This window comes from Thalassophryne amazonica, chromosome 18, assembly GCF_902500255.1.
Source record: "Thalassophryne amazonica chromosome 18, fThaAma1.1, whole genome shotgun sequence".
Classification (NCBI taxonomy): domain Eukaryota; kingdom Metazoa; phylum Chordata; class Actinopteri; order Batrachoidiformes; family Batrachoididae; genus Thalassophryne; species Thalassophryne amazonica.
In genome coordinates, this window is record NC_047120.1 from 47,424,083 (window position 1) to 47,443,352 (window position 19,270).

Below are 19,270 nucleotides of genomic sequence, written 5' to 3' on the forward strand. Positions count from 1 at the left end.
AAATCTGTTTCACCTTAGCTTTCTGCAGGACGTTGCCTTTAGTAGCCATGATGGAGGTGGGTCTGTTCTTCAGTGCAGAAGCAGAGTTGACGGGGGAGAAGGATTCTACACTCACACCGCTACTGGATGTTTGGGATGAGGACATCTGGGAAACAGGCAGGTTCACCGCTTTATTCTGAAGATAAAATTGAAGAGAGAGATAGCTCGGAAATTGAAAAAGGCCAAAATTTTCAGTCTTATATGTACCAAACATAGCAAACATTGACAAAAGCCATTCATTGAGGTCAAGGTCATGTCTGCCAGTGTGTTTGTTGGCCTATATTTCCAGGATACTGTCTATAACTGAATGTTATGGAGTTATGGTGTAAAACAATGACAATGGTTACACAGGCTAATTTTGGTTTGTTCAGGGGTCAAAAGCTAAAGTTGGTCCAATTTTGGTAAAAGTGATGCACATTATTGCTTGAGCTAATAGGATTAATAATTATAATAGTTTTGACAGTGCTGAATGCTTTGTCTCCACATTCATGGTCAAACAAGGACAACATCCATTGGATTCTATGACATTACCCTGTAACATAACTAAGCGTAATGGTTGGTGCAAACTATCTGTTTTTAAGGTTCTAACAGCTCAGACAATAATACAGGACCGTATTCCAGTGATACAGGACTGGCGTAGCTGATGCTACATTCAATGACTGGTCAAGAATAGCCCTGCTGAGGACTCTAAATCATCACGTCCTACTCTACAACTTTCAAACTCTTTGGCTTGGCCTTAAGGTGGCTTTGCACCAATACGCATTTTTTTGCATCTACTTGTAACTCTGTTAGAATGGCCTAAGCAGTGGCTCACTCCTCTGAGGCTGGTCTGCTTCAGGTTTCTTCCTCAAAAACACCAGGGGGAGTTTTTCCTGATCACTGTCATCTGTGTGCTTACTTAGAAGAGTTGGTAAGGTTGGACCTTACACGTGTGAACTGCCTTGTGTCACTTTTGTTGGGATTTGGTTCTCAATAAATGAAATACATTTTTGGAATCTTTATGATCAGGCAAATAATGTGGTATACTTTTTGATATGAATTGGAGCAATTGGTGTAATCCTTCACTGACCCCCTGCCTAGCTATAACCACAATCCTGGGATGGCCACCATACATTTTGTGTAGACCATGGTATACTGGGGCTAAATTGTAAATGTTTAATTCCCTTAAGTGGTCCAGAAAACCTGCTTGGCCTCTGGACTAAAACTAGAACACTAACCTCAGGTGTGTCCTGGAGACTGCTGTCCAGTGTGGTTCCCAGTGTAAAAGGCCCCGACTCCACTTTCTTTAGACTCTCCTTTACTTCGACCAGTCGAAGCTCCACTTCGACCCTGTCGCGCTCGGCCGCGCGACACGCCTCCTCCTTCTCCTTCAGGATGGCCTCCAGTGAGGCGTGCTGCTTGGGATCTGCAGGTGAACGACACACGTGAGGTACGACAAGTCCTAAAATGCAGTCGGTGCTGTCAGTCCACGTAGGACTTCTACCTTGACAGACGCTCAGCTCCTCCTTGGCCTCCCTTCTCTCCTTCTTCAGGCTGGCCAGATTGCTCCTCACGTCCTCCCTCTCTTTCTCCAGACGGTCGCGCTCATCAATGTAGCGTCGCATGTCAGCTTCTGTGCGGTTTTTGCCTAATTTCACTTCAACTGCACTGGAAGACCCTATGACATAGTGGAAAAAAGGTATACAGTTTTATGCAAAAGTTTGATTATTTTCATGATTTTCCTTTATAAATCATTGGTTGTCTGTATTAGAAATTTCAGTTAAATATATCATATAGCAGACAAACACACTGATATTTGAGAAGTTTCTAGTATTTAAAGAGTGTGCAGTAATTAAACAAAATGAGGTGCATAAATTTGGGCACCCTTGTCATTTTGATTTAAATACATTTAGCACTAATTATTGGAACACAAAATTGGTTTAGGAAGGTCATTGACCCTTGACCTCCTTACACAGGTGATTCCAATCAAGAGAAAGGGTATTTAAGGTGGCCATTTGCAAATGTTTCCCCTCTTTGCATCTCTTCTAATGAGTGGCAACATGGTAGCCTCTAAACAACTCTCAAATGACCTGAACACAAAGATTGTTCAACATCATGGTTTAGGGGAAGGATATAAAAAGCTATCTCAGAGATTTCAGCTGTCAGTTTCCACTGTAGGGAAACTCAGTGAGGAAATGGAAGACGGCAGGCACAGTACTAGTTAAGGCCTGAAGTAGCAGGCAAAGAAAAATCTCAGATAAGCTGAAGCGAAGGATGGTGAGAACAGTCATAGTCAACCCACAGACCTGCTCCAAACACCTACAACATGATCTTGCTGCAGACAGTGTCTCTGTGCATCGTTCAATTATACAGCGCACTTTGTACAAAGAGATGCTGTAATGCAGAGGAAGCCTTTTCTGCGTACACGCCACAAACAGAGTCGCTTGTGGTATGCCAAAGCACATTTGGACAAGCCGGCTTCATTTTGGAATAAGGTGCTGTGGACTGATGAAACTAAAATTGAGTTATTTGGACATAAGGGGAGGTATGTATGACTGAAAAAGAACACAGCATTCCAATAAAAACACTTGTTACCTACAGTAAAATTTGGAGGTGGTTCCATCATGCTGTGGGGCTGTGTGGCCAGTGCAGGTACTGAGAATCTTGTTAAAGGTCACATGGATTCCAGTCAATATCAGCAGATTCTTGAGAACAATGTTCATGAATCAGTGACAAAGTTGAAGTTGTGCCGGGGTTGGATCTTTTCAACAAAACAATGACCCTAACCCTAACCCTAAACAAATTTATGCACCTGCCTAATTTTGTTTAAAGAATTATTGCACACTTTCTGTAAATCCTATAATCTTCATTTCACTTCTCAAATATCAGTGTTTGTCTGTTATATGATATATTTAACTGAAATTGCTGATCCAAACAACCAATGAAGGAAAATCATGGAAATGCATATAACTATTTATGTCTAAGGGTAAACTATATATATATATATATATGTGTGTATGTGTTTTTCTGCTCACCGACGGACTCTCCACTGCTGGTGCTTCTCCCTCGAGGCGGTTGTGGGCTGTGGATGGCTTTATGGTTCTGGCCCCCAGAGGGACTGAAGCCCTGTGGAGTTCCTACATTTACTCTGTGAGGGGAATCCAAGCTTTGGGAGGAGGTTTTCAGATGTGTTTGTGCCTGCAGTGGACTGGGAGAGAGGGGGCGCTCTTGCTCAGATTTGCTTGTGGTGCTGTTTGCCACAGGCGCTACCTCTGGTTCAGAAACATTTGCTGAATAGACCTGAAATCAGTGCAGACAAAATCAAGGAGGAAATAATTATTTAAAAAAATATGTAAATGCCAATAAACATTATTAATTATGTGAGTGTTTTACACAGAAAGGTAAGGAAATGTTTATACTGTAACTTGACTTCAGTCCATGAGTACCTAAAAGTTCTTTTGGACCAGAAATTAATCTGGATGGAGGGCCACGGGTCAAAAAATAATGTCTTCCATCCACACAATTACATTACAATTAAATGAATTATATTTGATAGAAAATTAACATTCCGAATCTAAAATAAAATGTCAAAAATAATAAAACATGACTTTGTTATTATTAAGATGCAGAAAACTTTTTCATGGCAGGACAAAAAAAGAAAAAGGGAGCGAAGGCCTTGAACTGGGCACCTTCTGTTTTGAAAGAAAAGACTTTCTAACCACTTTCTGCCACCGTGCCGCCCTAATGACTTCTGACAACAAAGTTGTGTGGGGGTAATGTTTTTGTCCCTGTTTGTTTCTTTGTGAACAGCCTTTAATTCACAATTTTTCATATTTCCTTACAACATTTTTTACAGAGGATTCATATCCTGAGGGGTAAGAACTGATTCAATTTTCAAGGTCAAAGTCAGGAATCTTGAAAAATTGGAAAAGTCCCAATCCTTTAACATTGAATGAACATTCAAAAATTCATAACTCTGCCAAAAACAAGTAAATGGCTTTCATATTTGGAAGCATTATATGGGATTGTGTCCTTTATCAACTGACACAGTTTGATCTGGATCAGATCTGGATTACAGATTTTGTGGCCATTTAAATTTAGCATTGAAAAACCTATATTAATGTATATTTTACATTATATCTTAACCAAACGTGCCCCAATCACACTCATATTTGAAAGTGAGGTGCAAACTGACACTCACTATCAGCTGTCTAAGTTTGATCCAGATCTGATCCGGATTCTGGATTTTGTGGACATTTGAATTTAATATTAAAAAGCTCATTTGGTGTACATTTTGTGTTATATCTCAATCAAAAGTGCCTCAATCACTCTCATTTGTGTCATTGAGGTGCAGACTGGCACTCTCAATGAGTAGACTAAGTTTGATCCGCATCTGATCCGTATTGTGGATTTAGCAGATATTTGATTTTAACATTGAAAGGCCCTTTTGATCTATATTTTAGCTTATGAAGAGTCACTTTGAACAGGACTTTCACTTTGAAAATTGTTTCTAAGGTAAAAATTTATGGAAGTGGAAATTAGTGTTGGTGGAGGTTTGCGCTCTACGATTGTGGTGCTCTAGTTTAGGCTTTCATAGCAATATTTTCGGCTGCTCTCATTCATCACAGCAAAATGCAGTATGGATCCAGTTGTGGATCTGACAAAGTTTTTACACCGGATGCAGAGAATTTAAATAGTAGGCTTGAATCTACGACCTTGCTGGGAGGCAAGGGTGCTAATAACTGCACCACCATGAGACCCCCCATTATTCATGGATATAAATTCTTAATACTCGAGCCCGACTGATATTATCAATTGGTTAATGATATCAGCTGATATGAGCCTTTCATGAAACATTGGTATTGTTATTTTTGACAATATGAAAATTTTAAACAAAAAATGATGCAGAAAAACACTTGGAATTGGTGTCATTATGGAATCTGTCCAGCAGAGAGCACTCTGACGGCATTATTTACAGTGCCGTCAAGCATGGCTGGGACCCCATCACCCCTGAGTCATATTGTTGTAGCTACAAGAGAGTCAGAGGAAAAGTGACCAGCAGGCATTCATTTTCAATCAGAGTGGATATTTTACAGTGACAAGAGACAAGTAGTCACTATGCCGCCAACTAAGTGGGGCCAAAATAGATGTTAAGTCTATTTTATGGAAATACTGAGCGACTGCCACTACGAGTGACGGCAGCTTGATGTATGTTGGTTAGTTGTTGGTTATAGTTATCATAAAATTCATTTCTTCATTACATTTCCTTATTATAAGCATTTGATAATAAAATGTCAGGGATCACTGCCATTTGTATATATCAACAGATCTGTCTATATTGTTAATTTTTTTACTCCTTAACATCCCTATATTGTGGGGGCTTATTACCTACCTCTCTAATCTGTTGCGGGGGCTCCAGTTCTGCAGAAACAGGGGATTGTGTAGAATCTTCTTTGGCAGAGGGGACTTTAGTTGCACAGCTTGTATGGAGAAAAGAGTGCACAGGGACTAGATCCAGATAAACTTTGTTTCCACCATTCTGTTGTGTCCCTGTATCCCTGGTATCCTGTGTGCATGTTTCATGGTGATCCTGAAGGGTTTCTTCCCCTTCTGGTAGGCCGCTCTCCTCACCATCCTGTGTGACATCAGCAAAGGAGTAAGAAGCCCAAACTATTTTTTGAAATTGATTACTTCTGATGTAAATTCTGCCTAATTAACAGTACAAATCTTCTTCATCCAGAATTAATGTTTGATACCTGTGATCAATATCAAACAAGCAAATTTAACTAGAGGACCTCTCAGAAAGCACAAACCTCTACAAAGGTCCAACAGTCCTCTGCTTAAGTTCTGTTGATGTTTTCTCTCGCTTTTTTTTTTTTTTAATAAAATGTTATTTTTCCATTTTGGTCCTGGTCACTGTGCTTTGATCTGATTACTCCTCTTTCATGCTGATATATAATGTTTGATCTTTGGACCTTTCTTAATAGGTGGTTTTGCTGCAGTTTATCTGTTGATTTTTGCTTTTATTCTAATTGCTAACCTTTGATCCTAAGCTTTGATGTGATTGCTGTTGTTTGATCCTTTTATGTGATCTTGATCACTGATCTTTGAGCCTTGTAAAAGTTGTATTTTCGATGCTGTTTGTGTGTCTCTCTTGCTTTTACTTTGATCCTGATTACTGACCTTTGATCATAATTACTATGCTTTGAGCCAGATCTTGGATCCTAATGGCTACCTTTTGACCATGATCACATTGATTTGAGCCTGATTATTGACCATTGTTCCTGATTATTGATCCTGTGCAGTCATCTTTGATATTTCAATCTTGCCAAAGAGGCTGTGTTTCTGAAGCTGTTTGTGTCTTTGTCTTGGTTTGAAACCGATTGCTGACCTTTGGTCCCGAGTTTAGATCCTGATCACTAATTTTTGATCTTGGAACCTTGCCAAATAGGGTACATTTTTGTTATTGTCTGTCTGTCTGATGGTCTTGCTTTGATCCTGAGTGCTGAACTGATCTGTAATCCTGATTACACGATCAAATAAATCAGAAATGAACGACAGGTGGTGGGATGAGACTCAAAGGAATCAGGATCAAAGTAAAAATTCTTCCATGAGCCAAGGCCTACCTTTCCATCAAATCTAATTTAAATCAGTTAATATTCTTCTGAGATATATGACTGACTGATTGCAATGAAACATAACCTCTTTGGCAGTAACTATCTTTTGACTGTGTAACATCATTAAGTTATAACTCCTACTGTTTGAATCATGTTTGTCTGAGTCAACAGGGACAATTTATCTTTAACGTTTAGATCCTGAACATACCTCTGGATCTGCTCCTATTGAAGCCACATCGTCGTACAGCTCATCAGAGTTATGAGACGCGGTGGGCGGGTTATCTATGTAGGTGTTTGGCTCAGAATACCTCCTCTGCATCAAGCTTAAGAGGTTAGAAATCCGCAAATGTAAGACCATTCAAAAGTTGTCCATGTGCATACACACAAAACAAGTGAGCATCTTACGATAAGGAAGCATTGGCTGCATTTACAATGCTTGAGATCCTCTCAGAGTTCACATAGTCATAATTCAGCTCCTCCGGGTCAGTTTTGGACCCGGTCTGAGACAGGAGGAGGCCCAACCAGTGGCCCATGTCTGCTGAAGTCTTCGCCTGAAATTGGAGGATCAAAGTGCATAAATATGTGTGTGTCCAAAGTAACTCTGAAACAGGTAAGAAGATTTTCACCAAATTTGGTAGCAATATTCCTTGGGTGAGTGTCCATTTCTTGTGTTTGTTCTACAGTTGCCGCCCTGTGCTGCTTTACGGTCTTCCTCAAGGTTAGTCTGCCAACTTCCAGATTCTCTGCATGGTATGATTCCCTGTTGTGTGTCAGCCCTCTGCCTGATTTACTGCTTGACCTGTGTACTTATTCCCTCATGGACATTGTTGTAAGGCGGGCTGATCTTCTGGTCTGCTCGAACCCACTGCCTGGCTCGACGTTTAATTTTAGATCTGTTTTTCTTCCTAGAGGTATTTGCTGTACAGACTAAACATCTGCTGTATCCTCGACTCTGTTACATTTCACACTAAGAATAAAACCCCTTCAGCTTTTACTCCCGTGCCGTTCTATGTTCTGGGTTCTCTGGGTGTACTTACAGCGTTACAGTTTTTCACAATAGCTTCACTCATTAAACCTCACATCAGGGAAGTTCATGAATTTATTTGAAGGAAAAAAAAACAAAGCAACAAAAATTGTTGGGAGAAGACTGAGACTAAAATTCCACTGGATATGAGCAAGTATGCAGTGCTGCAGGGTGGTGCTATACACTTAATGAAAATGGTGTTGTATCACTTCTGGAGATCCCAGTCGATCCACACCCTTCACTCACATGTACTAAAGCACGTGGACCACCCTCTTGCACATATAATGTACCCACATATTACATGGACTGAATCTGATGTCAGCAGAAATGTGAGAGTTTTCAGATGCTTATGTGCACTTTCTGCTTCAGACATGGTTAACCCTCAAGTGACCAAGTGGGGTCATTTATGACCACGGGCATATATTTTTGTGCACCATTTTTCTAATTTTAATTGGAAAAAAGTTTCCTATCATGAATTTGTCAATCTATTTGTCCTGCATTTGTTCATAGAATTTTGCACGGCTCGGTGGATCCGTGTAGCAAGTATAATCCAAACTTGTGCTGGGTCACTTATGACCTCAGGAGGATCTATGAGATTTTTGACATTATACCTTCAGATGGTATTGTAATTTGCCAACTCAAATTATTCTATTTTACTATTTTGCAGGGAAGCACGGCCAAAAGAGCTAGAATATTAAGATTTACAGCTGCACAAGCATCGAGACTGATTGTTGATGCCCAGAGTGAGGATGAAAAGGATAACGGACAAATATATTGGAGTGAAATAAATATGAAGAAACCTAAAACAATCATTTATATAGAAGTATTCCAGTGTAAAGTCAATAGGGTCACAAATGAACCCATTCGATCATATTAAAGGATAAAACAGTCTGGTTGCTTGTGTTTCTCATTTGTTTAACGCGGAATAAGAACTCTACTAGCTGATCTGGTGGAGCCTTACGTGCCGACCTGGGCTTTGCGGTCGCAGGATGTGGGACTTTTCTGTGTTCCCAGGGTGAAGAAGAAGTCAGCGGGTCAAAGAGCTTTTTCTCATCTTGCACCCACCCTGTGGAACGGTCTTCCTTTGACCGTGAAGCAGTTGGGGTCCGTGGACATTTTTAAGTCAAGACTTAAAACCCATTTTTATTCTCTTTCTTATGAATAGTTTTTATTTTTGATCTGTTTTATTCTTTTACTTCTGTTTTTAATTATGTATTTGAATTTTTTTAATTCATTTTAAATTATTTATTTAATTTTTATGTTGAATTGTTCTGTGTGAGGTGCCTTGCGATGGCTTTTGTTGTGATTATAAGCTGATTAAAATTGAATTGAAATGACTAAATTACAAGTATAAGAACAACAACAGTGATCTTTCCTGTCTTACTGAACTGAGTGTTAATGCAGATCGGCATCGGGAAACTGCTTGATTTTGGGGTTAACTGGCCGAGTGTCCTACCTCTAGGGTTGCCAGCTGCGTTCCATCCATGTTGATCCTAAAGGAGTAGAGGTGTTCGGGGCTGGGGTCCATCACCACACTGCAGCCCTCCAGGGTCACGGCCGGCTGGCTCACTTTGGTCTTGCTCTTGTCCAAGTAAAACCACAGCTGTCCATTCTTGATGAGACACCAGCATGTCCGCCACTGACTGTTGACGAGGACATTGAGGAAACCTGATGGAGGATGGAGGAGACAACTGGTTGCATATAGTATTTCCTTCCAGTATTTCCTGCACACTGATTCCTCATACCGTTGTATGTTTCAAATCACGCGGTCCTACAACTTGCTAAGTATTGCAGTTAGTTTTAATGTGGAGGAAAATGATCAAATGTCCGGTGCGTATATTCAAATGTGTATTAAGCACTTTCTTCAGCTGGAGTTGGCCTACAGACCTAGGTTCAATATCCGGTCACGCTACTTGTCTGTGTCCTTGGATAAGACACTTCATCTGCATTGTCCCAGTTCACCCAGTTTTACATGGCTGCCCAGTCTTTGTTGGGGAAGTAACCTGGGATGGACTGGCGTTGCATCCAGGGGGAAGCAAAGACTCTAACCTCCTTTACACTACGTAATCCAGAGATAAGCATTGTCATCCAAGTGCCTCAGGGTCTATAGGTGCTGGGCTGCTGATATGTAGACCAGAGTTCAGTTTTTGCTCACACTACCTATCTGTGTTCTTGGAGAAGACACTTTGTCTGCCTTGTTCCAGGTCATCCAGTTGTACATGGGTACTCGGCCTTGGCTGGGGAAGTCACCTGGGATGGACTGTCATTTCGTCCAGGGGGAGCTGTAGAGTCTCACGCCCTTCGTGCAACAGTATACAGAAATAAGCATAGCCACCAATGGCTATAAGGTTTTCAAGTCATTTCTATATCTGTCTATGAAGCAAAAAGTGTGTGTGGCCATGTGGCTCACATATCTCTTTGACTGTTTGTCAGATCGACCTCAGCTTTCAGATATGACTTGCGCATGGCACGATGATGTGCCTCCTTTATTATGAAAATTTTGGGGATTAATTTTCACAGCCTTTATTTTGACATTAAACCTTTGTTTTGACATTGTAACAGTACTTCCAAGATGGCGCCCTCTGTGTTATCTGTCCTGCAAAACCTCTGTTTGTATACGGATTTCTGTTTTGTTCTGATTTGTTTCCATGTTCCGTTTATTTTATCATATAAAACTGCTAACTTAAAGAGGAAAAAAAAAAGAGAGAAAAAAATATAATATATGTATGTATTATGGCTTTATTTTGACACGAAACACGCTCCCCTCATAATGTGACCCTGTGGATAAAATCAAGCATACCCTTTCTTCTTCTATGGTATTTAACGGCAGCTGGCATGCTTACTGTTGCACTGCTGCCACCTTCTGCATCAGTCTGTTATAGTAGTAAAAATGCTCTCGACGAGTCCAGTGTCTTTCAAATATTTAAAAAACTAACACTTCCCCCCTCTCACTTGACCTTATGGCTAATATACTTCCTACAGAAGCTTCTTTCAAGTCTTACAATTGATTTCCTTTAGTTTTTACTTCTTTAATAGATAAACCGTTCAAAAATTACAAGATATAGTTTGTAAAATAAAATATTTTGATGGAACATTAAAGCACTGTGCTAAATACTGTACAGGTATATTCAATGGTTATGATTATTATTATTTATATTACAACTGGTGGCATTTGAAAGCTCTGCATTCTGGTGATGGCATTTCACAACACTTTATTTAGAATTCAGTTGGTCTGATGGTGGTATTTGGCATCATTATATGGTATTGATCTGGTGATGGTCTTTTTTAATTAAATTTTTTACCTCCCAATTTTCTATAGGGATACAAACGTCCTATGGGCACTGCACTAGTACAGTTTGTTCCATCTCCATATTAACTGTGAATTAACTGTAAATCTTACCTGAGGTGTCTACACACTTCTCTGGGCTCTCTAACGACGACACTTTCTTCTTGCCGATGTTCATCAAGTTGCTGAACTTCAGACCCGCGCTATATTTTTTCTTCACTGTAAAGAGACGTTCAGCTGAGATACATGTGCGATACATAATTTCTTGTCACGTCTTTGCAAGTCAGAGAAAACAGGCTGTTTCTTTAAAAAAAAAAAAAAAAAAAGGTCACCATCTTTGTTTTCCGGAGTTTCGACGTGGCTGTCTGTGCTGCTGCCGCTTTCTGACACCACTGAGAATCTGTCACTCAGCTCTCCCTGGACATGAACATTTTAATCATGACTATCTTATGTTATGGAAGGAAAAAAAATTTTTAGAAGAGGTGTACCTTAGTGCAGATGAGCCTTGGTGAATCAGACACGGATTGCTGGAGGTCACAGTTCTCTGCTGGCTTGGGGCTAATCTCCTGGATCACCTAATCAGAAGATCTATTCTTAATATTTTAGGGCTTTTTTAAAAAAAAAAAAAACTGTGATCTTCCTGAAAAGAGTCATAAAGTCACCTTCAGCCACTGCTCCGCCTGCTCCTTGCTCTGAAGGCCCAGTACGATGGCCTCACCTCCAACCGGAACAATCTTCAGCTTGTGCTCCTTCCTCTTCAGCTGCTTCTCCTTGTGGACCACGCTGCAGCCCAGGAGGCTCACGTCCAGCAGAGGAGTTTGCTCTTTGGAGCTTTTGTAGCACTGCACAGAAAAGTCTGAGTTATCCCTGATGCAAAAGTGTCAAGCTGCATGTCGAGGCCAGGAACGTGCACCGGTGTCCAGGAACATGCATTAGGAGCCGTGTGTTGCTGCACCCATCACGCCATTAAACTCCCTTGGGTAACCACCGAGGCAGACAACCAGCCCATCCCCACCTCTTTCAGCAACATTATAATATGGTGTCCCCTTGGCCTTCTTTACCTTTTTAGGAATCGACGTGCTGGATCATACACAGAAAAACCAGCGACTTGTCCAAAATGTCATAGTTTACAATGCAAATGATGCTCCAATTGTTTGCCACTATGTCATTCCAGCGGCACCCAAAGATCCTTGCAACCAGAGACACCTAGCTGTCACCTTAGGCCATTGATCAGCTTGCGGTTTTCACAAATATACAGTGAGACAGGAAGCACGTGGACCTCTGTGTAGCAGCTGGTGCTCACCCTGTCACTGAAGTCAAAAACAGAACCCGTTAACAAAGTACACCTGTCTTTGTGTTACAAAGTAACATCTACGTATGTTTAGTAGCAGCTGAAGATTTGTCTACATTGGTTGTATCAGTATCAGTCTTTCATTGTGATCAGCAAACAACAGAAAGATGTTTTTTCATAGTGAAGCAAAATTCTTCAGTTGTATTTCTGAGTTCAGACCAAATGGTCATAGTAAAAACAGGATTCACCCATTAAAGGAGTCACTTTATAGACCAAGTTGAACATGTTAAAGTTTAAATTCCTCACAGACACTGAGGTGTTACATCTGACTGAAAGCCATTTTCAGAAAGAAAAGATTAGTTTCTTGCTCACAGTACGCAACAATCCAGATATGGACGTATGTGACATATGTTTCAGAGCTAATAAATAAAAACAGTCTTCTGTGTCCTGTTTCATGTTTCCTGTCCCTGTGAGATCAGATTTTAAGGTTCTGCTACTAGTCTATAAAATTGTTCACGGACTGGCACCTTCCGACTTAGCTGACCTAATTAAACCTTACGTACCGGCCTGGGCTTTGCGTTCTCAGGGTGCAGGACTACTTTGCGTGCCTCAGGTGAATAAGAAGTCTGCGGGTCACAGAGCTTTCTCTTATCGTGCTGCTGTTCTGTGGAATGATCTCCCTGCATCAATAAAACAGTCAGATTCTGTGGAGACTTTCAAGTCCAGACTTAAGACACACTTATTTTCCCTTTCGTATGGCTAGCATACTGGCATAGTATATTTCTACACTTTTCACTCTTTTAATTCATTTTATTAGGAAAGGGAGCGTGCCGCGGCCTCAACTTTACCTAAATTCTGGGTCTTTCAGTGAAGCTTAGGGCTAGTGGCCGGCGAGCACCTTAGTATTTCCTGTTTTTCTTGTTGTTTAATGCTGACAAATTATACTGTATTTCTTGTCTTTCTGATGCTTGATTCTGTTTTTTCTCTCTGTTTAAGGTGCAGCTCCATCCAGAGATGGGTGTGTTTTTGTGCTGGAGAGCCTCCTGTCCTGTGCACCAACAGCTTTTCCTGTATATTTGTTTTGTAATTTATGTCTGTAGCACGGCCCAAGCAGAGGGTCACCCCTTTCAGTCTGTCTGCTTGAGGTTTCTTCCTCAGAGGGAGTTTTTCCTTACCACTGTTGCTCTGGGGGTTAGTAAGGGTAGACCTTACTTGTGTGAAGCACCTTGAGGCAACTCTGTTGTGATTTGGCTCTATATAAATGACAGTAAATTGAAATTGAAAGCCATATTATATAGGCCCTGAGGACCACTGGTACCAGTGATTCTCCTGGGATTCCAAAGCGTGAAGCGTGAAGTCCCTCTGGGTGGGACTCCAGCCTGATGCAGGTTACTTCTCCAGCCAAGGCCTCTGAACTCAGGTATACGTAGTGGCAGCTCAACTTGTTTTATCACAGAGGTAGTTGCTGTGTTTTATTTCACATATTTTCCAACAATAAAAATAGCTGACAGGTCATTTTATAATATACCAAGGGTACTTTATCTATCTATCCATCCATCCATACATCCATCCATCCATCCATCCATCCATTTTCAGAACCCACTTATCCCAGTTAAGGGTCACATGGGTCTGGAGCTGATCCCAGCATTCAGTGAGAAAGAGGCAGGGCACACCTGGACACTCTGCCAGACTATTGCAGGGCAAAATACTTTATAATAACTAGATTTCAACATAAAGGAAATTTTGTCAATTTTTGAGAAAAATCTAAGGGGAATCTACACCTTTAACTTGAATAAAACCCCCCATTGCACCCTCATGCCCTCCCTTCTAGTTCAGTTCTGGTATAGGGCTCTTTACCCACCAGCAGACGATGTTCCTTGATGACACACAGCTGTTTGGCCCACTGACCCAACCACTTCTTCCTCCACAGGAAGGCACAGATCCGAGCGTCCTTCATCAGCTCAATGGATGCCTCCGCTGAGGGCCACTGGTGCCGCGCAGACGGTGACTTTCCCCTGGTCACCTCCTCCTCATCGTAAGACTCGTAGGAGCTGCTGACAGCCTCCCCATCATCTAACAAATTAAAACCCAGACAGCGTGCAGAACAATGTTAAACCTTGGAAGTGTGAAGGGACATCGAAATGGGTGAGATGCACCACAGCCAGTGGTAGGCACAGCTAACCAAAACGTTAGCTTCTATAACAGCTAATCAGCTAACTGAAAAGTTATCTTTTATAAAGCTAAACTGATAAACCACCCCAAAATTTATGGGAAGCTAAAGCTAACTGATATCTTTCAGCATTGTCTCTGGTACACTCTCAGCTACCAACAAGCCAGTTTTGAGTTTTAACACCACAATCACAAACCCAAACAATGAGTCACCACTTCTGCCTGCAAAAAGATGTTAGCGGTCTAAAAATTATCGGACCAAAGTTTATTGGAAGATAATTGGTCTGCTGATGGTTTTCAAAGTTATCTGAAAAGCTAATTGGATAATGAAAACATTAGCTTCGATAATTAGCGGCTAGCGGATTAGCGGAACTTTGCCCACCACTGACCACAGCAGAGCTTCAAAGGTGAAACAAAGAGATGGAAGGGGCCAGTCTGATGAAATGATGGGCATGCTGATTGGCACGCACTGTCTTGTGCATCAAACCAAACACTAATACATGAGTGCAGCGACACAGCGGTAGATGGTGACAACAACATAGAGCCCAATGTCAGAGCGCTGCACCCACATCCAAGGCCTCAAGAGGAGGCCACCAACAGTCCACATTGCCACAACATCACAGGAAGGAAAAAAGTTTCAAGCAAAAGCAGCTGATCGGACAAAAAACAAGCAAATTTATTTGATATACCAAGAAAATGAGAAGCAAATTTAGAATTTTCTTAGCAACAGGAAAACAAAACACCAATTGAAACAAGAAGACAACTTGTACAAACTTCCATCGCCAAGGCCTAAAGCACCCTATCATGAGTGGTTATACTGTACTGTTATTTTATTTTTTTTTTGGCTCTGTTCTGTTTCTGCATATCAAACCCAAATTTTACTGGTGACACTTCCAAGTCAGGCACATGTTCTTCCAAAGTAACAATAGAGGACCAGTAGGTCCTTCATAGGTCTTGAGGACCACTGGCACTTGTGGTTATACCCAAATTCTGTAGTATGAAGCCAATAAGAGTCTACTACTTCCCTTGGACAGGACACAAGTCCATCACAGGTTATATCCCCATCTAAGACTGGTACCCTTATATAGGCTGGTTACCTGGGACAATACAGACAAAATGTCTTGTGCAAGTACCCACAGAGGTAGTGTGACCTGGAATCTAACCTAGGTCTACATATTAGTGTCCCAACTTCTTATGATGCCAGGTCAGACTCAAGTTCTTCAGGAAGTGATGTCAAAATATGTTGGTTAATTTTCAACTAGTTTTTCTAACAACACAAATCATGGCAATAGTTTCCTGAAGGCAGGCGAAGCCAACTCCAGGAGCAGCCTTGAACATGCCTTGATTTCTGAGTCTTCCTGAGTTCATACATCAGCATAAGATTCTGTGCAATAGGAACAGCGGGTTGACAAAAAAGGAAAATGGTATTGGACCATGTGTCATGCTAGGTGAATTAGCAATACTGAGGCTTCCATGCATTTTTTGGACATTACTGCTGTAGAAGGCAAATTTCTGATAAAAATCTGGCTAACCTTGGAGGACTGACAACACCTTGTTCAGGAATGTTATCAGAGATAGAGGACAGTTTGTTGAACGTATTTCCCTACTATAAATGTCAGAAAGCACCCTATCTACTGTAAGAGTCTACGTTCCTTGTGTATCAAATTGTGACATATGTCTAAGCTTAGTTACGGGAAGGAGAAATGTAACTGTGATGTCTCACCATTTATAGTTTCTTCATAAGGCTGCGCCTCTTCGTAGTAACCCTCAGAAGAGTCTATGCTGACTCTTGGTGGAACTGCAGGCAAAGAGAACGGCTCCCGACCCGCCAAACCCTGACAGATATTACAATGGAGGAAAGTAAAGGAAAATACAAAGATAAGTGTGAGAATCAAATGGTTGTGAAGGTTAAAACATCAGAAGATGTTATCACAGATCTTTTCAGTGGCGCTTGTAGCCCGTTGGATGTGGGGGACTCATTCTCTCAGACACACTTAAGAGTTTATTGCTTTGCAGACACATGTGTCAGCTGTACTGCAGGCATTAAGAAGCATCGCACAATGTTTTAAATAAACATTCAATTTCTTTTATAAGCTGCAAAAAAGCAGAAAATGTTGAAATGTTAGCCAGCTGTATGGACTTTTCGATGTTTCCTCAAAAAAACATATTAAATGTCATCATCTTAAGCATTTTCATCAGATTAAGTCAGAATCTCAAGTTCAATGTTCAATAACAAGATTGTTTTTAAAGAAAATACATAATTCTGACATTGATTGACTTCGACTGTAACCCTTCGTCACTGTGATTTGTATGCGACTGGTCCTTGGTACAGATTGATGTTGTGTGTCCTGCTGTTCCATCCTTTCCTGTACAAGCTTTCTAATGTGTGGGTCACTGCATCTACCAAATTACACAACTGTTCTGGTTGGCAACTGTTGCTGGTTGGCAACCACTCAGGCAGATGTGGGGTCATTTCCCATCTCCCAAAAGTAGCCATCTATCTGCAGCAGCCAGGTGATGCATGTTCATCTTGGCCTTTTCCAGTTGCTAGGCTAGTCCATACTGAGGTACGTGCACTGGATCACGCCCAGGGAAGTGTGCTACATGGTCACATAGTGTCATAGTTGATGTTCTGTCACAGTTTAAGTACTATACCCCACCTGAGTCTCCCTAAGTAAGTGTTTGTTTGACACAAAGTCATTCCAACCCTACTCAAGAATCTACTACAAAAGATGTCCAATCATCACCTTTCATTGCCGGTTTGCATCCAGGGCGCACAACCATACAGTCAGACGAGTAAGTAAGGTATTTATGTCTCTTGAATTAAAAAGCCAAAGTGCCAGAGTAACAAGTGATTCTTTGAAATTAGACACATTGACCCTACACAAATACAGTCCAGATGGCTGAGTCCAGGAAGTCATTGATTCTGGACAATTGCACACCCAGACACTCACATTCTCAAGTGCTGAAATCAGGGAATTTGTTGATTTTGCAAAGATCACACCAGTGTCAGTAAACCTTTCCTTGCCAAAAAAAAGCATGTAAGTCAATGGGCTGTACAACCCTACCCAACACCCAGACCACGTAAGCACTGAATAGAGTAGGACCTAGAACACATCCATGATGAATGCCAGAATTTTCTGGGAAGAAGTCAGAAATGTTGCCTCTACTCTGGGTAGCACTTATAGTACCTGTATATAGGTCAGCTATGATGTCCAGGAATTTATTGGGGGTCTGGCAAATTCTCAGGATTTCCCCACAGAGCAGCCCCAATGACCCAAATCAAACACGTTACAAAAAGCAGCATAGGCTGCAAAGAAACACAACCCAAAGTCAAGCCCGTTAATCTTGCAGAGTAGCTAATCAGTGCCGGTGTAGCAGACCGAACGGTCCGTCCCTAAAAATCTGTCCGGCTTTTGCATCTGTGCATGCGTCATTTTGGACCGCAGCAGCACATCTGAGATGGAGTCTCTTCACCTAAAGCAATCAAATCATTAACCATCAGATGATAAAGGTAAAACCTCTTAATTCATTCTAAAGTCAGTTTTAAGCAGAAATGAGGCAAAATTCCGTGACGCTTTGAAATGTCCGACGAGCAGTGAAAGCATCAGTTAGCAGCTCGTTTAGCCGTGGCGCTCTGATCACTTCTGCCACCTTTTATGATGAAATAATGCTAAATTTATGTGGAAATGATTGTTGTACAAAAGCTTCAGATGTCTGTCGCTGAGATAGATGATGACTGGAGTGCAGTTTGAAGCAGAAATGAGGTGATAATCTGTAAACCGCGTCATCGGGGGGACCGATTTTTAGGGGGACCATTCGGTCGGCGACACTGGGCTTCAAGTGCAGCAAATTATACAGCAGATGGAGGAGTTCAATACTTAAATTTCAGCATACAGGAAGTCCCAGCAACTGTTTTAATTTAAGTGTATGCAAGGATGGTACGTCTGTGAGGCTATGCTAGGTGCTAACAGGGTGACGTGGTCTTCTGGTGGTGATGTAGATCTATAAAGGCGACCAGGCATCCATCATTGATTATTAGTAATTATTCGGAAGATTTGAACATGCAGCCTCTTCTCAGGATCAGCGTTTTGCTAAGTCAGCTGTCGGCTCAACATTAAGGAGGGAATTCCTCACCCAGTGTGCGTGTGCATGTCCACCCGATGGTTTTCCTGAAATCAGTCGGCAGTCTGCTTTCGCTTGTGTCCTTCTCATCTCCTGTGTGGTAATAACAGGCTTTTTGTCTCCTCCCAAACCTCTGGAAACCACCAAACTCTCAGTTTGTCTGCTGGAATGCTTTAGTCAGAACATCTTTATCATGTTAAATGGCTACATTCATTCAAACTACATTTGTGATTCATAAAACATTTTAAAGATGTGTTTTCACTGAAGTTAATTTGTGTATTTGCTTTTCTCAGTGAGGGCACATTGTATCTATTGCATACAATTTTTCTGACCGTACAATACAGAATTTACACTCAGGTCTATTTATTATGACATTGATACAGACATTATGTATTAACAGCTGACTTTTAGTCAGTTTACTTTCATATCAACAGAATGGACCAGGAGTTACAGCAGTCCTTTTTAAATGTCTTCTCCTTTTTAAGGGACAGTAGATGACCAGACTTAAAAAGTCAGAAAATAAAAGATCATTTTTAATACCAATTTTGGTTTGAGTTTGCAGCACTACAGTGTATTGAGAGGAAGACAACCAAGGCTTTGGAGAGTTGAGAACAACTCAAGGCCAAGACCAAGGCAGGGTGAGACAGAGACCAAGACCAACAGTGCAGCCGATAACTGAAACAATCCTGCAAATGGTGATACAAGCACCAAAGTCGGCACAACTACTCCTTAGACATTAC

At 41.2% G+C, this 19,270-nt stretch overlaps 1 protein-coding gene across 1 annotated transcript in view; it reads right to left on the minus strand.

Annotated features, from left to right (window-relative positions):
* afap1l2 (actin filament associated protein 1-like 2) overlaps positions 1 to 19,270 on the minus strand; it is a 50,786-nt gene that overhangs the window by 616 nt on the left and 30,900 nt on the right. The window contains exons 5-18 of the mRNA XM_034193471.1: positions 16,129 to 16,240; positions 14,098 to 14,309; positions 11,608 to 11,787; positions 11,434 to 11,520; positions 11,278 to 11,362; positions 11,060 to 11,164; positions 9,116 to 9,327; positions 7,041 to 7,186; positions 6,844 to 6,958; positions 5,411 to 5,653; positions 3,054 to 3,318; positions 1,523 to 1,696; positions 1,257 to 1,444; positions 14 to 175 (exon numbers count right to left, since the gene is read on the minus strand). Coding sequence (XP_034049362.1) covers positions 14 to 175; positions 1,257 to 1,444; positions 1,523 to 1,696; positions 3,054 to 3,318; positions 5,411 to 5,653; positions 6,844 to 6,958; positions 7,041 to 7,186; positions 9,116 to 9,327; positions 11,060 to 11,164; positions 11,278 to 11,362; positions 11,434 to 11,520; positions 11,608 to 11,787; positions 14,098 to 14,309; positions 16,129 to 16,240 — 2,286 coding nt within the window. The remainder of the gene's footprint in view (positions 1 to 13; positions 176 to 1,256; positions 1,445 to 1,522; positions 1,697 to 3,053; positions 3,319 to 5,410; positions 5,654 to 6,843; positions 6,959 to 7,040; positions 7,187 to 9,115; positions 9,328 to 11,059; positions 11,165 to 11,277; positions 11,363 to 11,433; positions 11,521 to 11,607; positions 11,788 to 14,097; positions 14,310 to 16,128; positions 16,241 to 19,270) is intronic.